This window comes from Miniopterus schreibersii, assembly GCF_964146895.1.
Source record: "Miniopterus schreibersii genome assembly, chromosome: 3".
Lineage (NCBI taxonomy): Eukaryota > Metazoa > Chordata > Mammalia > Chiroptera > Miniopteridae > Miniopterus > Miniopterus schreibersii.
The window spans coordinates 42,640,323-42,664,786 of record NC_138103.1 but is presented as its reverse complement, the minus strand read 5'-3'; the positions used below and the strand labels follow the sequence as shown (position 1 = coordinate 42,664,786).

At 40.7% G+C, this 24,464-nt stretch overlaps 2 protein-coding genes across 3 annotated transcripts in view; one reads left to right on the top strand and one right to left on the bottom strand.

Moving 5' to 3' along the window:
- Positions 1–3,294: 3,294 nt before the first annotated feature.
- On the top strand, positions 3,295–8,516 carry SRP19 (signal recognition particle 19). 2 transcript variants are annotated; one of them, XM_081133833.1, is made up of 5 exons: positions 3,295–3,412; positions 4,041–4,116; positions 5,968–6,039; positions 6,132–6,243; positions 7,983–8,516. In XM_081133833.1, exons 1-5 carry the CDS (start codon positions 3,372–3,374, stop codon positions 8,114–8,116), a joined length of 435 nt encoding a protein of 144 aa, XP_080989959.1. In that variant the 5' UTR covers positions 3,295–3,371; the 3' UTR covers positions 8,117–8,516. The 2 variants fall into 2 exon arrangements, with proteins under 2 accessions (XP_080989959.1, XP_080989958.1); XM_081133832.1 differs by having other exon boundaries at positions 6,132–6,248; positions 7,988–8,516.
- A 5,529-nt stretch (positions 8,517–14,045) lies between these two features.
- The window catches only part of REEP5 (receptor accessory protein 5), a 33,400-nt gene continuing 22,981 nt past the window's right edge, over positions 14,046–24,464 (bottom strand). Inside the window, exons 4-5 of the mRNA XM_081131945.1 lie at positions 20,852–21,020; positions 14,046–16,373 (exon numbers count right to left, since the gene is read on the bottom strand). Coding sequence (XP_080988071.1) covers positions 16,324–16,373; positions 20,852–21,020 — 219 coding nt within the window. The 3' untranslated portion in view covers positions 14,046–16,323. The remainder of the gene's footprint in view (positions 16,374–20,851; positions 21,021–24,464) is intronic.

The window sequence follows — 24,464 nt, the reverse complement described above, 5'->3', positions numbered from 1 at the left end:
CAACCCGGGCATGTGCCCTGACCGGGAACCGAACCCTGATCGCCTGGATCCCAGGTCGACGCTCAACCACTGAGCCACACCTGGCTGGGCTGTAAAAGCTAAATTTCTAATCTTATGTAGGCAATGTTAAGAGTTCCTATTTTACTTTTAATTCAGAAAAACAATATTTTAATTTAGTAATAACTCCAATGTTAAAAAGAAATAAAACTTCCCATCCAAATCACTAGCCAAAAATTAACAAGTAGGACTGCTTGAACAAAATATCAAAGAACAGGGAATGACAGAGGGAGAATTATCCACATGAAAAAGCCTGAAATGACAGTGATACCAAATGATGAGTGGATTAAACATGGAGCATCAAATAACCACTCAGACTGGAGTCAAGTAAAAGAAAACAAAAATCCTCCAATGATATGCCATTAACAAAAGACACACTTAAAGTGATCCAGAATGGATAAAACTAAAAGTACAACCACACTTGTACAGGCAAGTGCAAAGAAAGCAGCGATGGCAAACTTGTGTCAGACAAGGTATTCTGGATAAAAAGCATCAAACAGTGGAAAGGAAATGTCAGTCCTGATGCTCTCTTTAAATGTCAAATGATAGCATCAGATAAATGAAGCAAAATTATAAATACAAAAATTGACCAAAATCATGAAACCAGTGGCTGTATTTGGCGATGGGGCCTCTAAAGAACTAATTAAGATAAAATGAGATCATAAGAATGAGGGACTAACAGCAATATACAGATCATATAGAAATACACACTGGAAACCTGTATGGTCATAACCAATGTCACAGCAATAAATTTAATAAAAAATAAAGAATGAGGGCCTAATCTGACAGGAATTTGCTCATATAATGAGAGTGATCAGATACCAAGAGTAGAAAGACTTGCTAAACTAACTGTGATGGTTACATTTATGTGTCAGCTTGACTGGGCTAAGGAATACCCCGAGAGCTGTAAACATTGTTTCTGGCTATGTCTGGGAAGGTGTCTCTGGAAGAAATTTGTCTGACACAAATTTGCTATCGCTGCTTTCTTTGCACTTGCCTGTACAAGTGTGGTTGTATTTTTAGTTTTATCCATTCTGGATCATTTTAAGTGTGTCTTTTGTTAATGGCATATCATTCACTCACCCAGGAGAGCCTGAGTGAAGATCTGCCCTCATCAGTGGGGGCAGGCATCATCCAATTCACTGAGGGCCCAAGTATAACAAAAGGGTAGAGGAAGGGTGAATTCTCTCTCTCTCCTTGATCTGGGCCAGCCATCTTCAGCCTTAAACTGGGAGTTACACCATGAGTTCTCAGGCTTTTGGACTCAGACTGAATTATACCACTGGCTTTCCTTATTCTCCAGCTTGCAGATAGCATATTGCAGCATATCTCACTCAGCCTTCATAAGGGCACGAGCCAATTCCTATAATAAAGTTCTCTTACCTATCCTACTGGTTCTGTCTCTCTGGAGAACTCCAGTACACTTAAGATTCTTGCTAAAATTAGGCTAGGCAGGCTGAAGATGGAACAGCGGTCAATGTCAAGGCCTAGTCAAAAAAGAGGACTCCTAGGAGACCTGCCTAAAGTTTGGTCAAGGAGAGCGCCTCTGTCAAAATTTAACCTAGGCCTATGGAGAGGCTGCACCACAAGGAGAGGGAGGTCCCGGCCCCCAGCTAAGGCAGAGACATGGGAGCGAAGAAGTCATTTTGGATGGTCTAGCTCCAGGAGACGCCACATAGAACAGGGGTAAATTATCCCTACTCAAACTGCAGTTTTGTGAGCAAGCAAATGGTGGTGGTTTTAAAACATTGTTTTAAACATTAAGCAGCCCCTTCCCACCAACACACACACACACATCACATCTCTTCTTTCCCCCCCCTTTCCTCCTCCTCCTGCTTTCAATTCTTACTCAACTATTTTGGGAAAATTTCTCATGCCCACATCCTGCTTCTCTTTCCACCTTTATGAACCCCGCCCCAACCCAACAGGCTCAACCAAGGTTGGTAAGTTGAGTTTAGTGGCATGAGGAAAAGGAAGACAGTTTGATAAAACTTAAATTTTAAAACAAGTGCCATGGGTTTCTAAAGCCCTTCCATCATCTCCACAACTTTCCATGTCCAACTGCACCCTCCTCTAATTCAACCTGCTTTTCCACAAGCAGAAGCATTTTAAAACTTTTTATTTGATTACTGTTTCTGTAATCACCAGTGTGGTAACAATATTGCTGTCTCCTTACTCACCCACCTATCCCCTTTTTCTTTGTATTTGTACACGATCAACAATAGTGTAGTTTAAATAGGAGTATGAATCTAGCAGAGAATAACACTCAAATATATTAGCTCCATCATTAGCTCATTGTGTATGAATCAGTAAATGTAACCAATTTTAATATTAGTCATGCAAGGAATCATGCATACCTTAGAAAGAAACATTTATTTATATTAGCAACAAACTACAAGGAAGAACGAGAGACAGAATTTAGGGCACGGTGACAGGTCAGAGGCTTCCAGTCAGACTAGCTGGGCATCTATGCTCAGCTCTCATTAGCGTGAATGGGCAAATTACCTAACCTCAGTGGGACTCAGCTTTTTGGGGATTTTTGTTTGTTTAGTTTGTTTTTTCCGTCTGTAATTGAGAATACCTATCTTACCTTGCCCGGGTTTAAGTAAAATACCTTTGTAGGTGTGTAGTAAACAGCAGCTACTAAAATAGAAATGAAGGTGTGTTTGAAGAATGGAAATGCCGAAATAATGCTTTGCAATTAATCTAAGGTATGCAAAAATACAATGAATTTTAGTGCAGATAATCTTCATAAGCCTAAAAAGGTGTACTGTCAAGTTCCTCATATTTACACGGCACACTAAAAAACGTGCCAATAATTCTGCCAGTTCCACCACTGTAAAAATCCATTTTGCTAAGTTGAAAGCAAGCTGCTAGGCCCCGAAGCGGAGAGAGGTAAACCATAAAGGGTATTTTCTTGCCTGCTCCAACAACCAGCTGCCACCTACACAGAGCACCCGCGCGCACAGCCCTGGTCCGTTGCAGACGGTAGCGGGCACCACGCAAACTCAGCGGGAGATGCTGTTTTAGCGACGGCGCATGCGCCCAAAACATCTGGTTTTGAGGACGCCAGGGAAAGAATTAGAAGCTTTCGAGGATCCTATCGCGAGAGGATAGAGCCAAATGCCACGTCAGAAACTAGTGGTCCGGAAGTCGAGCGACAGGCGCTAGAACAAACGGACAGTGAAAAGCCGGGGGCGCGTGGGCGTGCCGGAGGGCAGGACTTCCGCCGGAAATGGGGTGGTCTGGGAAATCGGAGAGCCGAGTTCCGGCGGCGTTCCCGGCGGGTTTCGCCTGAGCGGGCACGGGTGGACATGGCTTGCGCCGCGGCGCGGTCCCCGGCCGACCAGGACAGGTGGGTGCGGAGAAAGGGAGGCGCTTGCTGCGAGCCCGGGGGTGTTGCGCCGCTTTCCCAGCCCCGAGAAAGGCTCGCCGGTGAGGCTCTGAGCCTGTCTCCGGGCGTCCGTTTCTCCTGGAGGCCCCCAGCCCCGGGCTCTTCACAGGGTCCCTGAAATTCCGACTTCAGGTAGCGCGGCGATTACCTGCTTTACCTGACACAAAGGGCATCGGGTGCTGCGCGGACATGACATGACGTAACAGAATCACGAACTGAGAACTGGTTTTTGTGTGTTTTTTTCTTCTATTGTGACATTCGGGAAGGCTCGTTTGGTTTCTTTAAAGCTGTTCGTACCGCTCACGCCGTACTTTCTATATACGAGGTTAGGGCGCACCTCAGGAACTTTTGACAGGTAGCTGTATCTGTCTGAACAGTTACGACATAGTGTTTTTAAAAACATGTTTCCAAGCAAGTAATGTTTTTTCCATTTTAGGTAGAGTTGAAGTTCCTTTACAAGTAAGTAAAAGGGAGACAATATAAAGAAAAACATGCAAATTATAGGCTTAGGCGTACCGGCAGTCGCGATAATGAATGAAGTTTAGGAAACACCGCCCTCGTGATGCCCACTGTGCTTTTTCTGTGGCAGGTTTATTTGTATATACCCTGCTTATTTAAATAACAAGAAGACCATCGCGGAGGGCAGGCGAATCCCCATCAGTAAGGTAAGCCGGGCTGGGCCTTGGCCCTGGGGGGAGGTTTTACTGTTAGGGTCGTGAAGGCTGTTTTTGCTTCACTGCCTTTCGGGGCGGGGGTGGGGGCTGAGGGGGACAGGAGCCAAGCACTGGGTGCTTTCCTTAATGACGGGGAAACCAGAAAGGCACTAAGTCGTACCTGAAGGAATTTTTTTAAGTAATTCTTCATGAACCTGTGTTTGAAAGAGGAGGAGGGGGGAGGATTATAGGATTTGCACAGTTTCAGTTTAAACCAAGGTTATGACAATGTTCCCCTTAATAAAGGAAACCAGAAGTTATGTCACTTGAAAAGACTAGCTGAAAATTCAGACGCTTCGAGTTTTATAGTTTTATGTCAATTGCCTTTCCTTTCGGGGGATGGGTAAAGTTACTTTAGAAGTTACTTGGCATTAGGAAAGTGCCTAGTGCCAAGTGAAGGGTCTTTGTTGAGGCTTTTTATTTTCAGAATTGATGTCATACTTTATTTTTTAAGGATAGCATTTTGTAATCTAACAACAGATTTAAAGTAAGTTGGTATGAAGCATTGACTTTGTTATTTTTTGTGTTATTTTACATCTCCCATGTTCTGCTTAAATGTGTAAAGGGAAATCTATTTTGCTGCCTCAGGATAAAAGACAAGACACCAAAGCACTGGTTTAAGAATAATGCCTGACTCAAGCCACTGTAACAGGCCTCTGGTAGCGAGCTCTCAGTTTGGAGAATGATTGTTTTTATTGATATATAGCATACATACAGAAACATAAATCTTAAGTGTCTTTCTTAATTTTCACAAAATAAGTACACATGGGCAACCAGCACCCTAATTTAAAAAGAAAACTTTACCAGCGCCCAGGAAGATTCCTTTATGTCCCTCCTCAGTCACTGTCCTCTCCACATATACTCACATACAAGGATAACCACCGCTGAATTCCATCACCATAGATTGCTTTTGCTTGTTTTTGAATTTTATTTAAATGGCATTATACACTATGTACTTTTGCGTCTGTCTGATTTTCACCAAACTCTAAGCTTATGAGATTTATCCACATTTTTGAGTGAAGTTTAATTCTCATTGCTCTGTAATAGCATTTCGCAGCAGCAGCGCCATTGACATTTTGAGCCAGATAATTCTTTGTGGAGGCTGTCCCGTGCACTTTAGGTTGTTTAGCATCCCTGGCCTCTACCCACTAGATGCCAGTGCCTTATGCCACTGTAGTTGTGACAATCAAAAATGTCTCCAAGCATTGCCTAATGTTGGTTGGGGGGTAAAATTGCCTTGATGAAAGCCACTGCTATATAGTATTGTATTGAATGAATATACCACTGTCCAGTCTACTGTTGATGGATAACTGGGTTGTTTTCTAGTTTGGGGCTGTTGTGAACATTCTTGAGTTTGTCTTTAGCGCACACAGTTTTACATTTTTCTTGAATGTATACTTAGAAGTGCAATTGCAGGGCCGTAATGAATGCATGCTTGGCTTTAGCAGATACTACCAAACAATTTTCTAAACTGGTTGTATCTGTAATAGTATTCATTGAGCACCCCCGTGTTCCAAGTATCGTGCCAGATGCTGGGGAATATACTGGTGAACAAAATAGTCCTTACACTTGTGAAGTTTATGTTCTGTTGGAAAGGAGATGGACACGCAAATACGAATCTGTTATTCCTGGGAATTTTTTAATTTTAATTTTAAAAATTACAATGGACACAACTGTACCTAGTAGAAAAGGAAACCTAGGGTTTGTTACATATTTTGATCATAGTATTTGAAATGATTTACACGATAATATTGCAGTATCCACTTAAAGCTAAGCTGTTTAGTGTTTTTTTTAACTGCTCAGGCTGTTGAAAATCCTACAGCTACAGAGATTCAAGATGTGTGCTCAGCAGTTGGACTTAATGCATTTCTTGAGGTATGATGTGGTTCTTTCTTCACTGTTTTTCATACTCATCTCATTGATATAATAACTTTCTTAAAGCCTGTTTGTTTGTTTGTTTATGTTAGAAAAATAAAATGTACTCCAGAGAATGGAATCGTGATGCTCAGTACAGGGGCAGAGTCCGGGTCCAACTCAAACAGGAAGATGGCAGCCTCTGTCTTGTACAATTCCCATCACGTAAGGTTTTTTTAAATGAATGAATAAAGTTTGGGGATAGATTATTCCTCTACACTGCAAAAAAGGTTTTGAGCTTTTGAAAGGTAAAAATAATGTGCGTTCTACAGATTAATTTAGAGAAAGGACTACCACTGATGGAGGGGTAAACAGTGCTTCTAACTTCTTTAAAGTTAAGGGCCTATTTGATAATGTAATGAAACCTACTAGTGGTTTCTTCCAAAAATACTGTTTTGTGAACATTTTATAAATCTCTGGAAGTCCATCATTGCTCCCAGGTTAAAAATGTAAACCAGTGTCACCCCAATAAATTCAAAACTTAAATAAATAAATAAAACACGGGATAATGCTACAGTCTTTTCTAACAATGGTTAACAAAACTATACAGGTTTCAGGTGAACAATTCCACAACATATCTTCTGTACACTGTATTGTGTGTTCACCACCCCAAGTCAAATCTTTCTTTCACCATTTATCCCCTAGTGTTTTATTTCTTAAAAAACAACAATAACTAGCCCCAGCTGGTGTTGCTAAGTGGTTAGAGCATTGGCCCACGTACCAAAGGGTTTTGGGTTTGATTCCTGGTCAAGCACATACCAGAGTTTTAGGTTCGATCCCTAGCCCTGTTTGGGGCGCATGCGGGAGGCAGCCAATCACAGTGTCTCTCACATCAATGTTTCTCTCTCTTCTCACTCCCTCCCACTCTAAAAAAATGGAAAAAAATATCCTCAGGTGAAGATTAAAAAAAAAAAAACCCAACCCAAAGCAAAAAACAACAATAACTAAACAAAACTAGACATTGATATTCCAAAATATTAATTCTGAGTATTGGAAAGAGGAATATTTATTTACATTATTCTTTTCTGAATTTATTTTAAATATATATATTTTAGGTTTTTTTTAATGAAGCTTTTTTTTTTTTTTTTTTTTAACACAGTTACCCCAAACTGACAACATGTTTTTAGTTGAATTAAAATAGGTTGGTTTCTGTATGCCAAACCTGTCAGGATTGGTAGATATTTCTAGAAACTTAAGATTCTGACTGAGGAGTGACAGATGAGTATATTACAGTGTTTTGTTTTGTTTTTTTCTATTTGACATCTTTCTATACTGTCTCTTAAAAGTCAAAAAACAAAACCCCCACAAACTTGATTTAAAAATAATTATAGTTGAAAAGATGTTGCTTTCTGTTAGAAAATAGATACAAAGTAAAAAGAAAAGCTGAGGGCTTGCCTGTTGGGGTAAGGAAGGCAGTTACTAGAGCTGAGGAGGTGGTTGGTGCACAAAGCAGGGGTGCATGTATTCATAAACCATCTGACCACATGCGTAACATCTTTTGTAGCTTAATGGCATTGGGTTTTTGTTATACGACAGAGGCCCTGTGTTTCCATAGCTTAAAAGTTATGATGGTATGCTGTTTCCAATTTGTTTTGTTTAGAAAAGTTTTCCTTTCATCTTTGAGTCTGTTACTAGGACCAAGACCCAAATTTTTGTTTCACACTTAGTGTTTTTAATTTTTATTGTGTCATTTAAATATTTCAGCATTGTTCTCAGTACTTTTCTCCAGCAAAGGCTCCCACTTGAACCAGTCATTGTATTCGTAGTCATTTATTTTTTTTCTTTTTAAATCCTCCTTTTCTTGATGTGGTATGATGATTTCTTGAACTTTATGGTATTTGAGTTAATGAGCTTGACTGTCTTATCTCTGAGATTATACACTAAGCCTAACTTCCGGTTCCTAGGTAAGTCAGTAATGTTGTATGCAGCGGAAATGATTCCTAAACTAAAAACAAGGACACAAAAAACAGGAGGTGGTGACCCAAGTCTTCAGCAAGGAGAGGGGAGTAAAAAAGGGAAAGGAAAGAAGAAGAAGTGACCTGGCATGACAATCAAGTCTGTGATACTACTGTAAGAGACACGAATGGGGGTTTCTGATTTGTATCTGAGAGAAACCGAAGCTTTTTGTTCGTATCATTAAACTGAACTATGAACATTTGTGCCTCCCAGCTTCAGCATCAGAGTTGACAATGAAATAAATTTACATCAGAAGTTTGCATCTAGCTCTTATGTGGTATCAAAGAAAATTTTTTTGCCTTTCAATGCAGAGTTTTTGTGGAAGAAAAGCTTATTTTTAAATGGACAATGGACTCTATCATAAGTTACTTGAAATCCTGTATCTGTCTTCTATGTAAACATGTTCAGATAAATGAGTTTAATAAGATTTGAAACACATATTGTTCACCTTTTAAGTTAATGAAATAAAATTTAAAACCGACTGTGTAGCTTTTGCTTATGAACTAATCAATGCCAGTGGACGAGATCATTAAAAATAATAAAATGGGTAATGGAAGTTTAGTATGAGCCTAAAACTAGAAGAAAGTGGTTAAATCCTCTTGGAGGTCTTTGAACAGCCAGTCTATATATCATATAGATCATATATATATATATGATCATACCACATATATATATATATTAATTGATTTTTTTTTTTTAATATAGAGGAAGAGAGAGAGAAATAGCAATGTGAGAGAAACATCTATCAGCTGCCTCCCGTACACGCCCCAACTGGAGATCTAACCCCTAACCTAGGTTGATCCTGCTACCTTTTGGTGCATGGGACAATACTCTTAACCAGTTCAACCACCTGGCCAGGGCTAGATCATATTCTTTTAATTAGTTATTGTAATTGAATTGTTCAATTACTAGTTTTTTTGACATGGAAAGTGCTGGAGTTTAAGCTTTAGATTTGCTTATTTTGTAGGTATAAGAACATTGTTTTCATTGGAGTTCCAAAATTACCTATGCTTTAGCACCTTGAGGTACATCTTTTTCAATAAATTAAATTGGATTGGTGATTCTGACTATATTGCAAAGCACTGTTCCTGAAAGTGGTAATTTTTTGTAAAATTGAAGAGAATGCCTATCCAGCCATATGTTTTTGTCTACTGAGGATCTCTTGGGTAACCGCCTTCTCTGACTCCATATGCTTTTGGAAGGGCTGTTAGTCATGGGCCACATAACAATGTTTCAGTGATACATTGATATACAGATGTATACAACTGATATACAACTGTCGTCCCGTAAGATGATAAATGGAGCTGAAAAATTCCTATTGCCTAGTGACATCATAGATGATGTAAATTTGAAGCACAACGTATTATTTGTGTTTATGGTGATGCTGGTGTAAACAAACTTGTGCTACCACTCATATAAAAGTATTGCACATACAGTTATATACAGTACATAATGCTTGATAACAAATGACTGTTACTGGTTTATGTATTTACTGAACTTTTTATTACTATTTTAGAATGTACTCTTTCTACTTATAAAGAAAACTTTGCTATAAAACCATATGCTGTGTTATACCAGCAGCAGCCTCAAACATCTTGTGCTTACTGTCTCGATTTCATCATTTTCTCTTGTACTTGATTTCATTCATCTCGTGTTGTCTTATACATTTAGTGTAGCCTAGATGTGCAGTGTTTATAAAATCTACAGTAGTGTACAGTTCTGTCCTAGGCCTTCATATTCACTCACCACTTACTGACTCACCAGAGCAATTTTCAGTCCTCCAAGCTCCATCATGGTAAGTGCCCTATACAGGTGTACCATTTTTTAATCTTTTATACCATATTTTTACTATGCCTCTTCTGTGTTTAGGTGTGCTTAGGTACACAAATACTTACCATTGTGTTACAGTTGCCTACAGTGTTCAGTACAGTAGCATACTGTACAGGTTTGTAGCCTAGGAACAATAGACTATACCATGTAGCCTAGGTGTGTAGTCTTATTGTTGAGACCTGTGGCATGTGTCCATCTTTACCTGCAAGGCAGGCTGGGAAAGTGGATATATAGTTTTTTCAGTCCTGATAGTAGAGGCAGCCAAGAAGAAGGTAGTTGAGGATGGATATTGGGGCAGCTAACTTAAAAGATTTGCCACAGAAAGATGATTGGAGTTTAAAATTGTTTTAGTTCTGGGGCAGAGCCGATTGTCAGGTTTCAGAACTATTGCTGTAACACTGTATTGCTTTCTTCATATTGTTGCAGTCAATGCATAATTGAACTTTCCTTTGCCAATCAAGGGAAAAATGGAATCTTCTCTAATGAGCAAGATTGAGCATTTATTCATATGTTGAAATACCACTTGTATTCACTTCACTGAATTATGTTCACGTCCTTTGCCCACTTTTTAAGGACTTTATTGTTATCAATATTATACCTGTACAGAATCTGAAGAGCCAGCTAGTTTTAATAGTTTCAATTTTAGGCATTACCTTCCATCTTAGAAGGATTTAGTTTACCTTCCTTTACCCCACCGCATGCATGCCTGCTTCCCATCGTCCCTCAATTTTAATCACTGTTCACAGTTTACATTACCGTGTATTCCATCTGTAGCTGAGCCATGGAGTAAGGTACTCAAAAGTGTGGTCAGGAGTCCAGCAACACTGGCCTCTGGGAGCTGTGAAAAATGTGGACTCTGGCCCCAGCCCAGAATTCAAACACATTTTAACAAGATCCCCAAGTTTTGTTTTATTTCCAAATGACTTATTTCTCAAAGTAATTTACTATATAGAAAAAATGGAAATTTAGATATAGAAAGCCAGCGCCTAGGTTTTTATCACTATCCCCACAAACTCATACATACACTAAGCTGCTATAAATTTATATTTATGTACTTAGCACACATTAAAGTTTAAGAAACTGAAGTCTGCTATGGGTATTCTAGGCTCATGTTTTCCTTGGAACTGTTCTTTTTTTTCTTTTATTCGCTTAGTTTTCTGAGTATTACTTAACTACAAATTATCAGTTGTTAAAATGTCCTTTCAAAAAGTTTGTTCACATCAGGTAATTTGTTAATCTCATTGTAAATATATCTCTTTTGGAGCCTTTTCCTGGCTCTAATCTGCTGGTCACGCGATAGGCCTAGTGCATAGCCTCAGTTTCCCTTCACCATCACTCGGAGTGGGATGCCATTGCTTTACTGTTTTGGATATCCTGTATTAGTGTGTCCTGGTATTCCTCTTTCTTGGGTTACTTCTTTTGTGCAACCCATCTTCAGGACCTTCCTGGAAAAAATGCAAGGGAGGTGAATGTTCTTAGGCCTTGCATGTCTGAAAGTGTCGTCATTCTATCCTCCCACTGTTCAGCCAGTTATAGAATTGGCCTTGGAAATCATCTTATTTCAGAAGTTCAAGGGCATTACTTCATGGTCTGCTGACTTCTGCTGTAGTTGAAGGGAAATCCAAGCCATTCTAGTTCATGGTCTCTGTGACCCACATTAATCTTGTTGAAACCTGCCACACAGTGTTCTGAGGTATCACAATAGTGTGCTTCATGTGGGTTGTCTTTGTCCTTTGTGCTGGTACTTAATGGGCCCTTTCAATCTGGAAACTTGTGTTAAGTTCTGGGAAGTTTTCTTGAAATTTCATTGATGATTTTCTTCCCTTTCTGATCTTTGTTGAACTCCTGATTTGAATATTGGATGTGATGGACTAGTCCTCAAATTTTCTTGTCTTTTCCTTCTTATTTTCATTTCTTTGCCTTCATGTTCTATTTCTTAGAATTCTTCAACTTTATCTTTCAACCTTTCTGTTGAATTTTTCATTTTTCTTGTAATTTCAACTTGTCTAAGCTCTCTTGTCATCTGAATGTTTCCCTTTTTTAGCATTTTATAATTTCATATTTCTCAGATTATGATTTATATTTTCTAATTTTTTTCGTGTTTATTTTGATCCCTGTCATGTTAAGTGGCTTTCCTTAGATTGGTGGTTTTTTTCAGAGTGAAAGATCAAAAAGCTGATGGGAAGTTCTGAGCACACAAAAAGGGCTTGCACACTAAGTTTCACTGAAGGGGTATCAGGCTGAGATGTTTTCTGGGAAATTTTCAAGAGCAGAGGTGTTTTTCTCTTAATCTGATCTGCTTCCCCCGAGAGAATAAGGGTCTGGGAGCCTAGTGGGAGAAGGCAGGGTGGGAAAATGGGTCTTGGCTTCTAGTCACCCAAACCTGTTTTTAACACAACTTCCATCCTCAGCTCTGCCTGTGTTCCCCCACTCCAAAGATCCTCTTCCTGTGTGCAAAACATAAACCTCGTCTTGTGCTCGAATAGGGGCAGGGTAGTTTTTTACCAGCCCTCCTTATTTTAGTTTCCTCCCAACACTGATTGCTCTTTACAGTTATTTTGATATTGGGTGTGACTTTATAATGAAACTTCTATATCCAGACAGACTAGGTAAAGCCTGCAGAATAATGCCCCCCCCGCCCCGCCCAACCTGTGATGATGTTACTTCACGTGGCAAGAGGCTTTGCAGATGTGATTAAGGACCTTGAGCTAGAGAGTACAGGCTTATCTCAGAGATAACTGTGGGCTCAGTTCCAGACCGTAATAAAGCGAGTATCGCAATAAATCAAATTGTAATCTTTTTGCTGGTGGAGGTTCTTGCCTTCAATTTGTAAAGAACACACCTGTGAAGCGCAATAAAGCAAAGTGCAATAAAACAAGGTCTGCCTGTATCTTGGATTATCCAGGTGGGCCCAATGTAATCACAGGGGTCCTTACAAAAGGGAAGCAGAGCAAGAGGGACCAAGCTCAGGAGTGGAATGCAGCCAGTCTTAAAGCTGAAAGAAGCAAGGAAATGGGTTCTCCAGTGTCCAGAGGAATGCAGCCCTGCCAACCCGTTTCAGATATCTGACTTCCAGAACTGTAAGCTAATGAATTTGTGTTGTTTTAAGCCAATATATTTGTAGTAATATGTTACAGCAATAACAGGAATTGAACACAGCAGGTGAACAATCTAGCTAAGACAAACTCTCCAGACCTTGGGATTCTTGGCCTCTACTTAATGGTTGGAAACCCTGGCTACATATCAGAATCACCTGAAGACTTTCTGAAGATGCTGGCACCTGGGTACCACAGTGGGCTGTCAGGATTTCTGATAGTGGAGTCCCATACTAGTATTTTTAGAAAGCTCCCTTAGTGATTGTAGTGTGCTGCCAGGTCTGAACACCTCTGTATGCAAAGTGTAAAGATAGCATTTACCTAACACAGTGGTTTCACCTTAAAGTGTTCCTGGACCATCAACATCACCTGCGAACTTGTTGTAGATTTAAACTTTTCAGCCCTGAGACCTACTGAGTTAGAAACTTTGGGGATGGCACCAGCCATCTGTGTTTTAACAACCTACCCCCCACCCCAAGAAATCACACTAAAACTTGAGAACCACTGTCTAAGCAAAGAACCTTCTTATTGCCCTTAATCTCTGAGGTGTGTATCATAGAGATGTTCTAAGATTGTGGTAAGGAGCTAGAAAAACTTTTAATTAAGGTCATTCTCAAATATATTAACTTTGCAGCCATACTATATAGAACTGTAATATTTGATGGCTAAGGATTTGAATTGTATGTTAGTCTAAACACATTCAGACTGTCTGTAGATAGATATGTAAAGGCAGATATAGGAGACAAAGCTAACACACACCCTCCAGCAGTAGGTATTTTTAATAAAATCCTCAAGTTCTTGGTCTCAAAGAACAATTTGGAGGCATGTAGAAGTGTTTACTACATCAAAATATAAATACACCAACTTACATCTAGTACAAATTATTGATAGAAACTTTTTTGGTTGGTATGTTTTCTTTAGGGAAAGTCTTAATTCTGATGGGTAGTAATCACTAGGGGAAAACTACATGCCAGGTAAGGAATGGGTTACTAAAAAGCAGTGTTTAAGGTTCATTTATCTGTATTCAGATTTTGCCTATATTTGTCTAATTTTTTTAAGCCCCACAAAGTAAATGACATGTAACAGTTCAGTGAGATAATGGAATTTTATTTACATCCATTTCCATTCAATATATCACATCTTCAGGACAGGCGGTAACTTACTTAAAGGCTATGCTCATTTTCTTCAGGCTGTGGGCAGAAAACTCCGGAGTAGCAGTAAATGTTGATTTGAAACCTTTCAAGTAGAGAAAGAACTGCTGTAGGGATTCTGTAACTTTATGTATCCCCCAAAATACCATTCACGTACAAATAAATGCTTGTCTTCTAGCTAGACACAGGCTCAACTAGTTTTTCAAATACTCTAGCATGGCAATATATTACTTAGAAGATCGAAGCTAAGACAGAATTGTTCAACTCATAACTTCTCCTGTCTTTAACATGTACACTTTGACTGCCAAAAACAGTAACAAATTTCTTCCAGAAAGCACTGTAGGAGAAAGTTATCAAGACAAAAAATTTGCATTCAGAATGTATTTTCTTACTATAGTAGTTTTTAAACTGATACTAGCTTGTAAGTAGTTATAAGCAACAGTAACTTTATGCCTCCCATCTTGCCTGAAAATACATTCTATGTACTAACAATGTGATTACATATTCTATATGCTAGAGATTGCTAATTTTCATTCTTTTGCCACCAAGAAAAAAAATACGTTATTTATGGGGAAAGAGATTTAAATACTTCTACAGGTAATTTTTTTTAAATCTAAGGCTTGATTTTCTCCAAATAATAGTTGTTTACTTTCTAAAAGTTTTTTAAGGTAACTTTAATAAGGTGCCTATGATTACCACTATTTTTCCCAGAAAAAAATAAATGCCCTGACCCATATATAGTATTTGAGTGATTTTTCATCCTGTATTTTTTATACCTTTAATATTTTTTAACATCATGAGACATCATTATGATCTTATCTAATTGTTACTGAAAGGAGAACTAATCTTTATTTGCCTTAAAACATATTTTACAGGCTGGATATTTAATATTGGTAGTTTTATTATACTCTTTAGTCAGTTTAGTCTAATTCAGAAGGATCTCAGCAGTGTGGCTGGTGCAGAGCTCAGCCTCTCTAGTCCCGACAAGCTGTCACAGTCCCTGTAAGCTACTTGGCTGATCAAACTGGAGACACTGATTTTAACTTTTTGTTCTATATTTAAACTATGTAGTTATATGCAATTTATCAAAACAAAGCATAAAGATGACGACATTTAAACAGATTACAGAAGACTCTGACTTGCAAACTAGGGAGGCCTCGTGAGTTTGACCTTCAAGGCCAGAGAAAGAAGGTGAAGGCAGTTAGACTTAACCACTGCCAACTAGATTATAGGTTATACCAAACTTCCTCTCAGTCTCCCAGAACTGCTCTTAGAGCCTGATGTCATCATTAGCATGTATTGTCAGCTAATGATAAAAACAAGAACATACATGTAATTAGAGGTGGGAAAGTCTCTGGAGGGTCCTTAAAATTGGTTTAAAAAATGACTAGGAAAGAAGCAACGTGTTAGCACTGAAGGTGAAACCTGGGATGATATCCATCTTAGCAACTCAAAAACAGATCTAAAGCTTATAAGCAGATTATCAAAAGGCCACAGGACAGTATCACTAATTGTACAGGGAGCTGGGAACTGTAGATCACTGGTGTATACATTTCCCCATTCAGCAGCACAGTGACTGCTTCACAAGCTGTTCCAGTATCCAGTGTTAGGAAAACAACCAGGCCAACCTCCATTCAACCTCATTTATCACTTAACTGTTCATCTGAGTTATTTCTCATCCATATCAATTCTCTGAAGTGTCCTTCAGCAGATCACACCAGCACAATGGAACCTTCAGCTTTTGGCGGGTGCTCTCCATGAGCGTTACACATGTTATAATGAGTACATTTCCTTACATATGCACAAATACATTAAAAACATTTAATACAAAATTTTACATTACATGAAGAAGAACCTTAAAGAGTACAGAGAAAATGCATGCAGAGACAGCCCACTGAAGTACAAAGCCAGCGGGATATATAATTTTTAAGTTTATATTTCCTGCAGAATGGTAACACATATCTTTTCCTACCCAGAGGCAAAATATATTTTCCAAAAATTTGGATACTGCCCATTGTATTACATTTAAATTAAAATGCTCCCTATGTATACAGACCGTAAAAGTAAGCAGAAAATACTTACACACATTCCATTTTTTAATATATCAAAAATGTTTCCAAGGCAACATTAAAATGATTATACCACAGTCCCTAACACAACATCAAGCTCTAACAGGAAGGTACGGAAAGGGCAGGAGGGGTCATCCCGTCGGTTTAGGAGCCCTTCTTTTCATCACCCAGCAAATTCACGGCAGCTTTCTTGGCTGTTGGGAGGAAAGGACATCATATCAAAGCTCTTTGCAATACAGGCTCTGCGTAATGTAGATACTGGGTAACAGCTGGGATGACTCATGTTCAGATGAGAACACACTGAGGTTTGTGGTCAGGGCTAAGAAAGTTTCCAGGAAATGGACAAGAAACTACTTCACAGCACAACTCCTGAGTACCTGAGCAAAGTTCTTGAGGGGCTCTAGCCTGGCCCCCTGGAAGTGAAGCATCACCCAAGCCCTCTGTCCTGTAAGCATCACAAGAGGCAGAGATTCCCTGGGCGTGTGGTGTTCCTCTCTACAATCAAGAAATTCTCGTTGGTGTACAATTTCACTATGTCTCAGTGTGAGGACAACTAGGTCATCCACCTATTCTGTGGTGACAAGTCAGAGAAAAGGCATCATTTCCAGAACCCAGAAATGATGGCATGTTTATACATTTATATTCTCTCATTGTGCCACCATTTCCTCCTATGATGGGAAGGATGTGCCGTAAGTAACTTTGAGTTGGTGGCAAGATACTACATTCATCAAGAAAGTAATCGTGCCCTGGCCGATGTGGCTCAGTTGGGGCATCGTCCTGTACATTGAAAGGTCATAGGTTCAATTCAGGGCACACACCAAGGTTGCAGGCTTGATTCCCGATCTGGGTGCATACGGGAGGCAACTGATCGATGTTTCTCTCTCTCTCTCCCCCCTCCTCTCTCTAAAATCAGTAGAAACATATCCTCAGGTAAGGATAAAAAAAGTAAAAGCATCTATCTATGGGAGATTAAGCCTTCCTAATTACCAAGTAGCTTGGAATGTGCTGTAAGAACTAGTGGTGTGTGAGACGGAGGAGGGAAGGCGCTTTCTGGAAGCCTGCAGGGCCTCCTGTGAGATTCTACAACTGCAGCTGTCGTTGATAGAGCCTGAGTCCAGTGAGAAGAGCGGAGTCCCTTCTCCTTCACCACCTGGCAGCTGCTCTCCATTCAATTAAAATTGTTGAACAAAGTTAAGACATTGTAGCCTCTCTCCAACTAGCCCTTTGTAAAAATTTACTTCCTGGAGAATCCAGAAGCTTTGAGAAAAGTCTACTATGTATCAGCATGGAGGTTCCTCCTAATTTATTTTCATTCTCCCTCCCCTGTTAGGATTAAAATTGGATTTTGGAGTACTGCTACCTAAGAGAACCAGGAGGCTAAGGAAGGAGGGCAAACTAGACAGAAATGACATCACCAGAGGCTGGTGGGTAGGCTAAAAATGAGGAGGAACAGGAAGGAAAGTTCATAAAAAGCAACTGATGATTCCAAAGTGCGAGTATGTGAAAGTTAAATGTTACAGTTAAAATTCCAGAATAATGTACTGAAATAGATGGGCACTCTGGGTACAGAAATAGTAGTTCAGAGAGTGGAAATGAGGGCACATCGCGCCAGGACGTCAGTGCTGCTGAGAGCTGTCTTGGTGGGGACCTTACCCCCGCAGTGGTCAGGTCATGCTCATCTCCCACCCTAATTATCACAGAGCTCTAACAACAACATTCCCTAATTCCATGTCCACTTCCCACTTTTCTCCAATTTCTGAAAACCTTTACTGTGCCCTCTGCGACGTAAGACCCATCAACAGCAAAATCTCTATTGTCATCCATTTCTCCGAATATTTCCCTGACCTTCTTGCTTTTACAGAACTATGGCTGTCCCCTGAGGATGCTGCTTTCTCATATGGTGGCTCTTCTGATTTTTTTCCTTCCATGACCCTTGTACCACTGGGTCTGGAGGTCTGGTGAATGTTACCTTGTTCTTTATGGCCACGTTCTGAAGCTCATGTCATCAGATTGTATCTTCCACTAGCATTTCTTTTTCCAGTCATTTCTGATCCTTGGGCTATGCTGCCTTATTTAAGATTCTTGCTCTAAAGTTATCACTCTCTAATACCACTCCTATTTTAATTATTGGTGATTTCAATATCCATATAGATATACATGATCTTCCAATATCCTGACCTCTTAGTCCCCCCTGCCCCCAGTAACCTTTATATTCCTTCCTACCCACTCTGCCTACCGAAGGCACTCACTCATGACCCTTGTGACGACCGATAACCGTGGTCCCTCGATAACCTCAGTCAACCATCACCTCCACTATCACCTCCTACCTTTGCAGCTCACTCCTTCTGTTATCCTGATTCAGTTCTTCCTCCACCACCTGGTTTTATCAGCCACTGATCTTACCGCCTTTGCCACTGGTCCTCACTTCACTCCTCACCCAGCTTAAATTCCATCGTCAAACGCTAACCACTCCTTAGTCCCACTCTCACTTCATTATTTCTTACTTAACAAAATTAACCTTGACACATCTCTCCACCTGTTCTGAATGTGGCTTGGAGGAAAACAAAGACGCACCAGTCACTCACTAAGTCCATGGACACAAATCTCAAATGAGCCTTTAATATTGCCTGGCAATCACATGACACTGTCCGGGGCCACGCCCACTCCCACCATCTCAGAACAGCCAGAAAATTACAGCCGCACTCACGGGTTTGCACACCATCTACAGCTCCCTGCACACTACAGTGGGAGAGGTGAGTACCTGCAACACACACCCGACGGCCAGCAAAAACTAAAGTAGCTGGCCCTTTACTGACGCTGGTCCTAGACAACTGTGTCATACTCCTCTTTCCCTCCCTTCCCTGTCCTCTCTCACTTGACAGTTGTCTACATTCTCTCATGCTTTCCCTCCCACTTCTTTCAAATCCATTCCAATCTGGATTTTGCGCCCACCACTCCCCCGATCTGTTTTGCCAAGATCACCGGTGCCTTCCCCACTGCTAAGTCCAATGCTCGGTTCCCAGTCCTTGTCTGACTGGACCTGTCGGCAGCACGTGACACGATGGGTCGCGCCCTCCTCTCTGAAACGGCCTCTTCCCGTGGCGCCAGCGGGACCGGTCTCCCGGTCCTCTTGCTGTCTCGATGGCCACCCCTCATCAGTCTGCTCTGCTGGCTGCTTCTCATCGTCTCAGCCTCTCAACGTTGGGGCCTGAGTCCTCAGACCTCTTCTTTCCCAAGCACATTCACCCCCTTCAGTGATCTCAGTCAGCCTCACGCTTGCTATGTCTACGTGCTGGTGACCCACATTCATACCCTCAGCCCAGGCCTGTCTCCTGAGCTCCTGGTGTCTGCATCCAACTGGCTGCTGGACTCCTCCGCGTAGGTGCCTAACAGACACCTCAAAGTATGTCCAGAGCTGAAGTCCTTATTTTTCCTTCTCAACCCGTTGCACCCGGTCCTTCCCCAGCTCAGCGGCAATGATATCCTTCCTGTGTTCCTGCTAAACATCAGCGGGGCCTCGCCCCCGATTCCTCCCCATGCTCCACGGGCAGGTCCTATTGGTTCTACATTCACCATCTATCAGGAACCCAGTGACTTCTTCCCTCCTGCTGCCTTTGTGAACCAAGCCACCACCATCATCTCCAGCCAGGTCAGCACAATGACCTTTTAACTGGCCTCCTGATTTCCTCCCTCTCTCCTCAGTCTAATCTTAATACAGTGGCCAAAGTGATCCTGTGAAAACACAGGATGGATCATGTTGCTCCTCCGTTCAAAATCCTCCCACAGCACCCACCTCACCCGGGGGAAAAGCCAGAGCCCCGGCAGCAGCCTGGAAGGCGTTACATGGTCGTGGTCTTGCAGCCTCCCTCAGCCTCCCTGAGCCTGTCTCCCACTCCCCCTAGGTCATTCCCGTCCCACCATCCTGCTCCCACCTCCGGGCTTTGGCACGTGCCGTCCCCTCTGTGTGGAACATTCTCCCCCACGGTTCCTTCCTTTACCACTTTCATGTCCGATTCAGCGTAGCCTTGGTGAGGATTTCCAAATCACTCCATTTAAAACTGGAACCTTCCCTTCAGCCCCTAGCACTCCGTCTCCTTATCTGCTACATTTTTCTCTATCTCATCTGTTAACTATACCACAGAGCTTAGTTTTTAATTTAATTCTTTCCCTCTCTCTCAACAAGGTTATAAATCTTCATGGGTTCAAGGAGTATGATCTGTTTGGTTCACTGGTTCATCCCCAGGGCTATGGACATGCTTGGCACACATTAGGCACCTCAATAAATATCTGTTGAATGAAGGAATCAGAGCTGAGAGAGAGGGCATTGTCTGGGACCTGTAACAAAAGCAGTCCGAACAGCACATTAAGCAGGTCAACCTGAAGTGGATTAAAGAGATGTACTTGGATATAAATACACATGATTCCCTAAAGTCCCTGCCCACCACAGAATCATTTTTCCTAACGGGCTGGCTGAATGGTGTGCTAAATGTGGCATGGAGGAAGACTCTTGGGGAAAGGAAAGGGCAGCAGGCAAAGTCTTGCTAGTGAAATCCCCGAGCAGTCTTGGTACCTGGCTGTGGAGAGCTAAGGGGACAAGCCAGGGAGCTTATCGCTCAGGCCCAGTGCATCACATCCCTCTCGCGAGCTGAACCACACCGTCCCCGAGTCTTACCTTCTTTAGCGATGGCATCTGCAGTCTCTTTGGCTTTGTCCTTCAAGTCGCTCACCACATGGTCTACCTGGGACTGGTGCTTCAGGAAGACAGGACGGATGATGCGCTTGTAGAGCAGTTCTGCCCCGTTCGAAGGGCTTGGGGCCATGCACCACAACAGGAAGCCGCACTGCGCAGAGAGAGAGCCAGCATGGTAACAGGAGGGGGTGGGGGGCAACAGGAGGGGGTCGGGGGCAACAGCAAGGGATGGGCACCCCGACAGCACACTGCCCACTGCTCCGCCGGGGAAGGCACTGCCTCTGCCATTTTCTCCAGCAGCGTTCCCAGTGTTTTCTGCAAGCTACAGGTGGGCTTTTCTTATGCAAAAAAATGTGACAGATAATGGGCTAGTGAGGAAAAGCTGAGACTGAAAAAGGTAAAACACACCAAGGCAGCAGCTTAACTGCCTAACTTGGACCGATTTTTAGTTACAAAAGCTTTTATGAATTATAACTCTTCAAAATCAATTTTGAAAACACAGTACTTATCTGCATGTGTAAAGCCCTGTACAGATAAGCCTAATACCTACGACGCTTGTTCTTAGCAGGCTAATGCTGGTCACATTTATTAATCCTGCTGTAGGAAAAATACCTGGCCATTCCTGAAACCTTCCCATAGTGGACTCGCAGTTTTTGGTTGATCTTAGCCTTTAAGTAATCTTTACAGTCAGGCGTTTCTCTTCGTTCATCCTGAATGTAGGTATTACTCCTAACTCTTTCTTTATGGCTCTACTTCACCATTGAGATAAAAAAAAGAAAACAAGAAATTGACAATTCTGCCCTAAAAACTTAAAAAAAAAAAAAAAAAAGAATTGTCACAGAAAAAAGAATTATTTATATCCAAAATAATTTTACTGTTTGTTCAAATGATAAACAACTTCAGGTTGTCCAAGCAGTTTATCCCTCTAGTCTATAAGTTAATGAGGAAAAAAAGGGACATCCAGAGTGCCATGTTCATTTCCCCAGAAAGCTTAATAAACTGCATACATCCTAGGTTCTTTTCAGTTAAGATTCTAACACCCAGCCTGGGTGCCTCTATAAAAAACAGAATCTCATTTCCTGAGATTCCAAACCTGTAGTTTTTACAACTTCTCCTTAAAGTAACCACCCCTCAACTTCTTATGCCACAACTTTAACTGTATAGCCTTAGGCCTGATTATTACAAACCAAAGAATGAACTCAAATAATCAAGAAGCCACACTGCTTTTCTAAGATAATCTTCTGAACTTAAAATGCAGATATTTGTGCCCTTGCTCCATCAGCACCATGCTGGCTCTAAGAAATTTGTATTACATACTGAAGTTCTATTACACTCAGAATAAGTAGAATGCAGATTCTCAACAGATTACTCTCTCTAGATGATCTGAACTCTAGAACTCAGGAAAATAACACTCATGAATTAGAATCTTTACAGACACATGAGCAGGGCGCAAGCTTTCCAAAGACAGGTTATCAGACTGGATTATAAAAAACAAACTATAGCTATATGCGTCTTACAAGATACATACCTAAGACAAATCCAATGAAGAACACTTAAAAGGATTGTCATCCTCTGTATTAGACAAACACCAGCTCCCAAGTAGCTCATGTAGTAATATTAATAGTACGTATCCCCTCCCAAGGCAAAATAAGCAAATAGTAATAAAGGAAAACAATCCACCAAAAAGATTCACCTGAACCTGTATGTCTTTTGTATATATTTTAATAACTGTATCTTTATAATTATATAATTCTTAATGGTCAAGTCATATAATTTGTAATTATATGTAGCTACATATAGCTTCAAATATAGCTCTGAAATATATAAACTCAGAATTATATAGATAAATGCACAAAATCCACAATCATAGATTTTAACACTTCCATCAGAAAGTTATATATCAGCCTGGCCGGTGTGGTGCAGTGGTTGAGCATCAACCTATGCACCAAAGGTCGCTGGTTCGATTCCTAGTCAGGGCACATGCCGGGGCTGCAGGCTCCATCCCCAGCAGGGGGCATGCAGGAGGCAGCCAATCAATGTTGACGCATTGATGTTTCTACCTCTCTCTCCCTCCTCTCCCTTCCTCTTTCTCTAAAATCAATAAAAAATAAAAATAAAGTTATATATCAAACAAACTAGAAATAAGAATACAGAATAAACATAAATTTTAAAATCTTGATTTCAAGGTATATACATGTTTCTCTACCCAACAAACAGGGATTCTAAGAGAATTATATACTACATAGAGAGAATAGAGAATGGGCTCAGAGAAGCTGAGTTCCATTCCTGGTTCTGCCACTTCTAGCCTGGCAAGCTCTGTGCATGTTACTTAATTCTTTAAATCTGTTTTTAGCTCCATAAAAGTTATTAATTGATTTTTTTTTAATCTACCCCGTAAAGATTTTGTAGAAAATAAAAAACATTTGGAGCACTTGGCACAGTAGGGGCTTTGTGTCTATCCCAAGCATACTGTGTCTTCTACCAACATCATGACACAGTAACAGGCTAACTTATTAGCCTTAAGTGGGGTAGAATTAAGTCCCAGAACCAAAACACACCCTTTTAAACAATTATTTTGTAACTCTCCTTTTATTACCTGAAATGAAATGTAATGATATACTTACACACGTAGTTACCAAGAAAAACCCAAGGTAGTACAGTAACCCTCCTTTATCCAAAGGAGATATGTCCCAAAACCCCCACTGGATGCCTGAAACTGTGGATAGTACTGAACCCTGAATATACTATGTTTTTCCTACACACACATACCTATGATAAAGTTTAATTTATGAATTGGGCACAGAAAGAGATTCACAACAAATAGCAATAAAATAGAACAATTGTAACAATTTACTGTAATAAAAATTATGTGAATGGCTTTGGGGCCATTATTAAGTGAAATGAGGGTTACTTGAACTGGGACAGTTGATCTGATAACTGAGCCAGCTACTAAGTGACTAACAGGCAGGTAGCAAATACAGCGTGAATCCGCTGGATAAAGGGATGGTTCTCGTCCCAGGCAGGACAGAGCAGGATGGTGCAAGATTTCATCACGCTACTCAGAACAGCATGTAATTTAAAACTTATAAATTGTTTATACTAGAATTTTCCATTTAATATTTTTGGACCACGGTTGACTGCTTGTAACTGTAACGGAGGTTAAGGGGAGAGGGAGAACTACTGTACTCTAACTGCAATATAAAGAAAAAATACAGTGAAGGTAATTTATAATGAAACAATATATATTTCAATATGTAAATGTTCAAGCCAAACTAAACTTGAAAAAAACCATAAAATTCTCATAAGTAGAATCCATGACTATAATAGCTACAAACAAAATTTCCTCCATGTATTCCCAAAAGGTTTTGAATTTCTGAACTAGAGGGATGGTAGGGCCTAATTTCACTGCTGTAATCTCCAAGTTATGATTTTATACCAATCCTCCCTCCCCCTTCACCTCTCCTACCCCTGATGTGCAACAGGCTCCAAAACTCGTTTACTGGGCACAGCGCCGGGAAACGTAAAGTTCAGTTAGGAAAGCAAAAGCGGGGAAGGGGAAGGGCTGAGATCCAGACTAGCCATCTCCCAGCCGCAC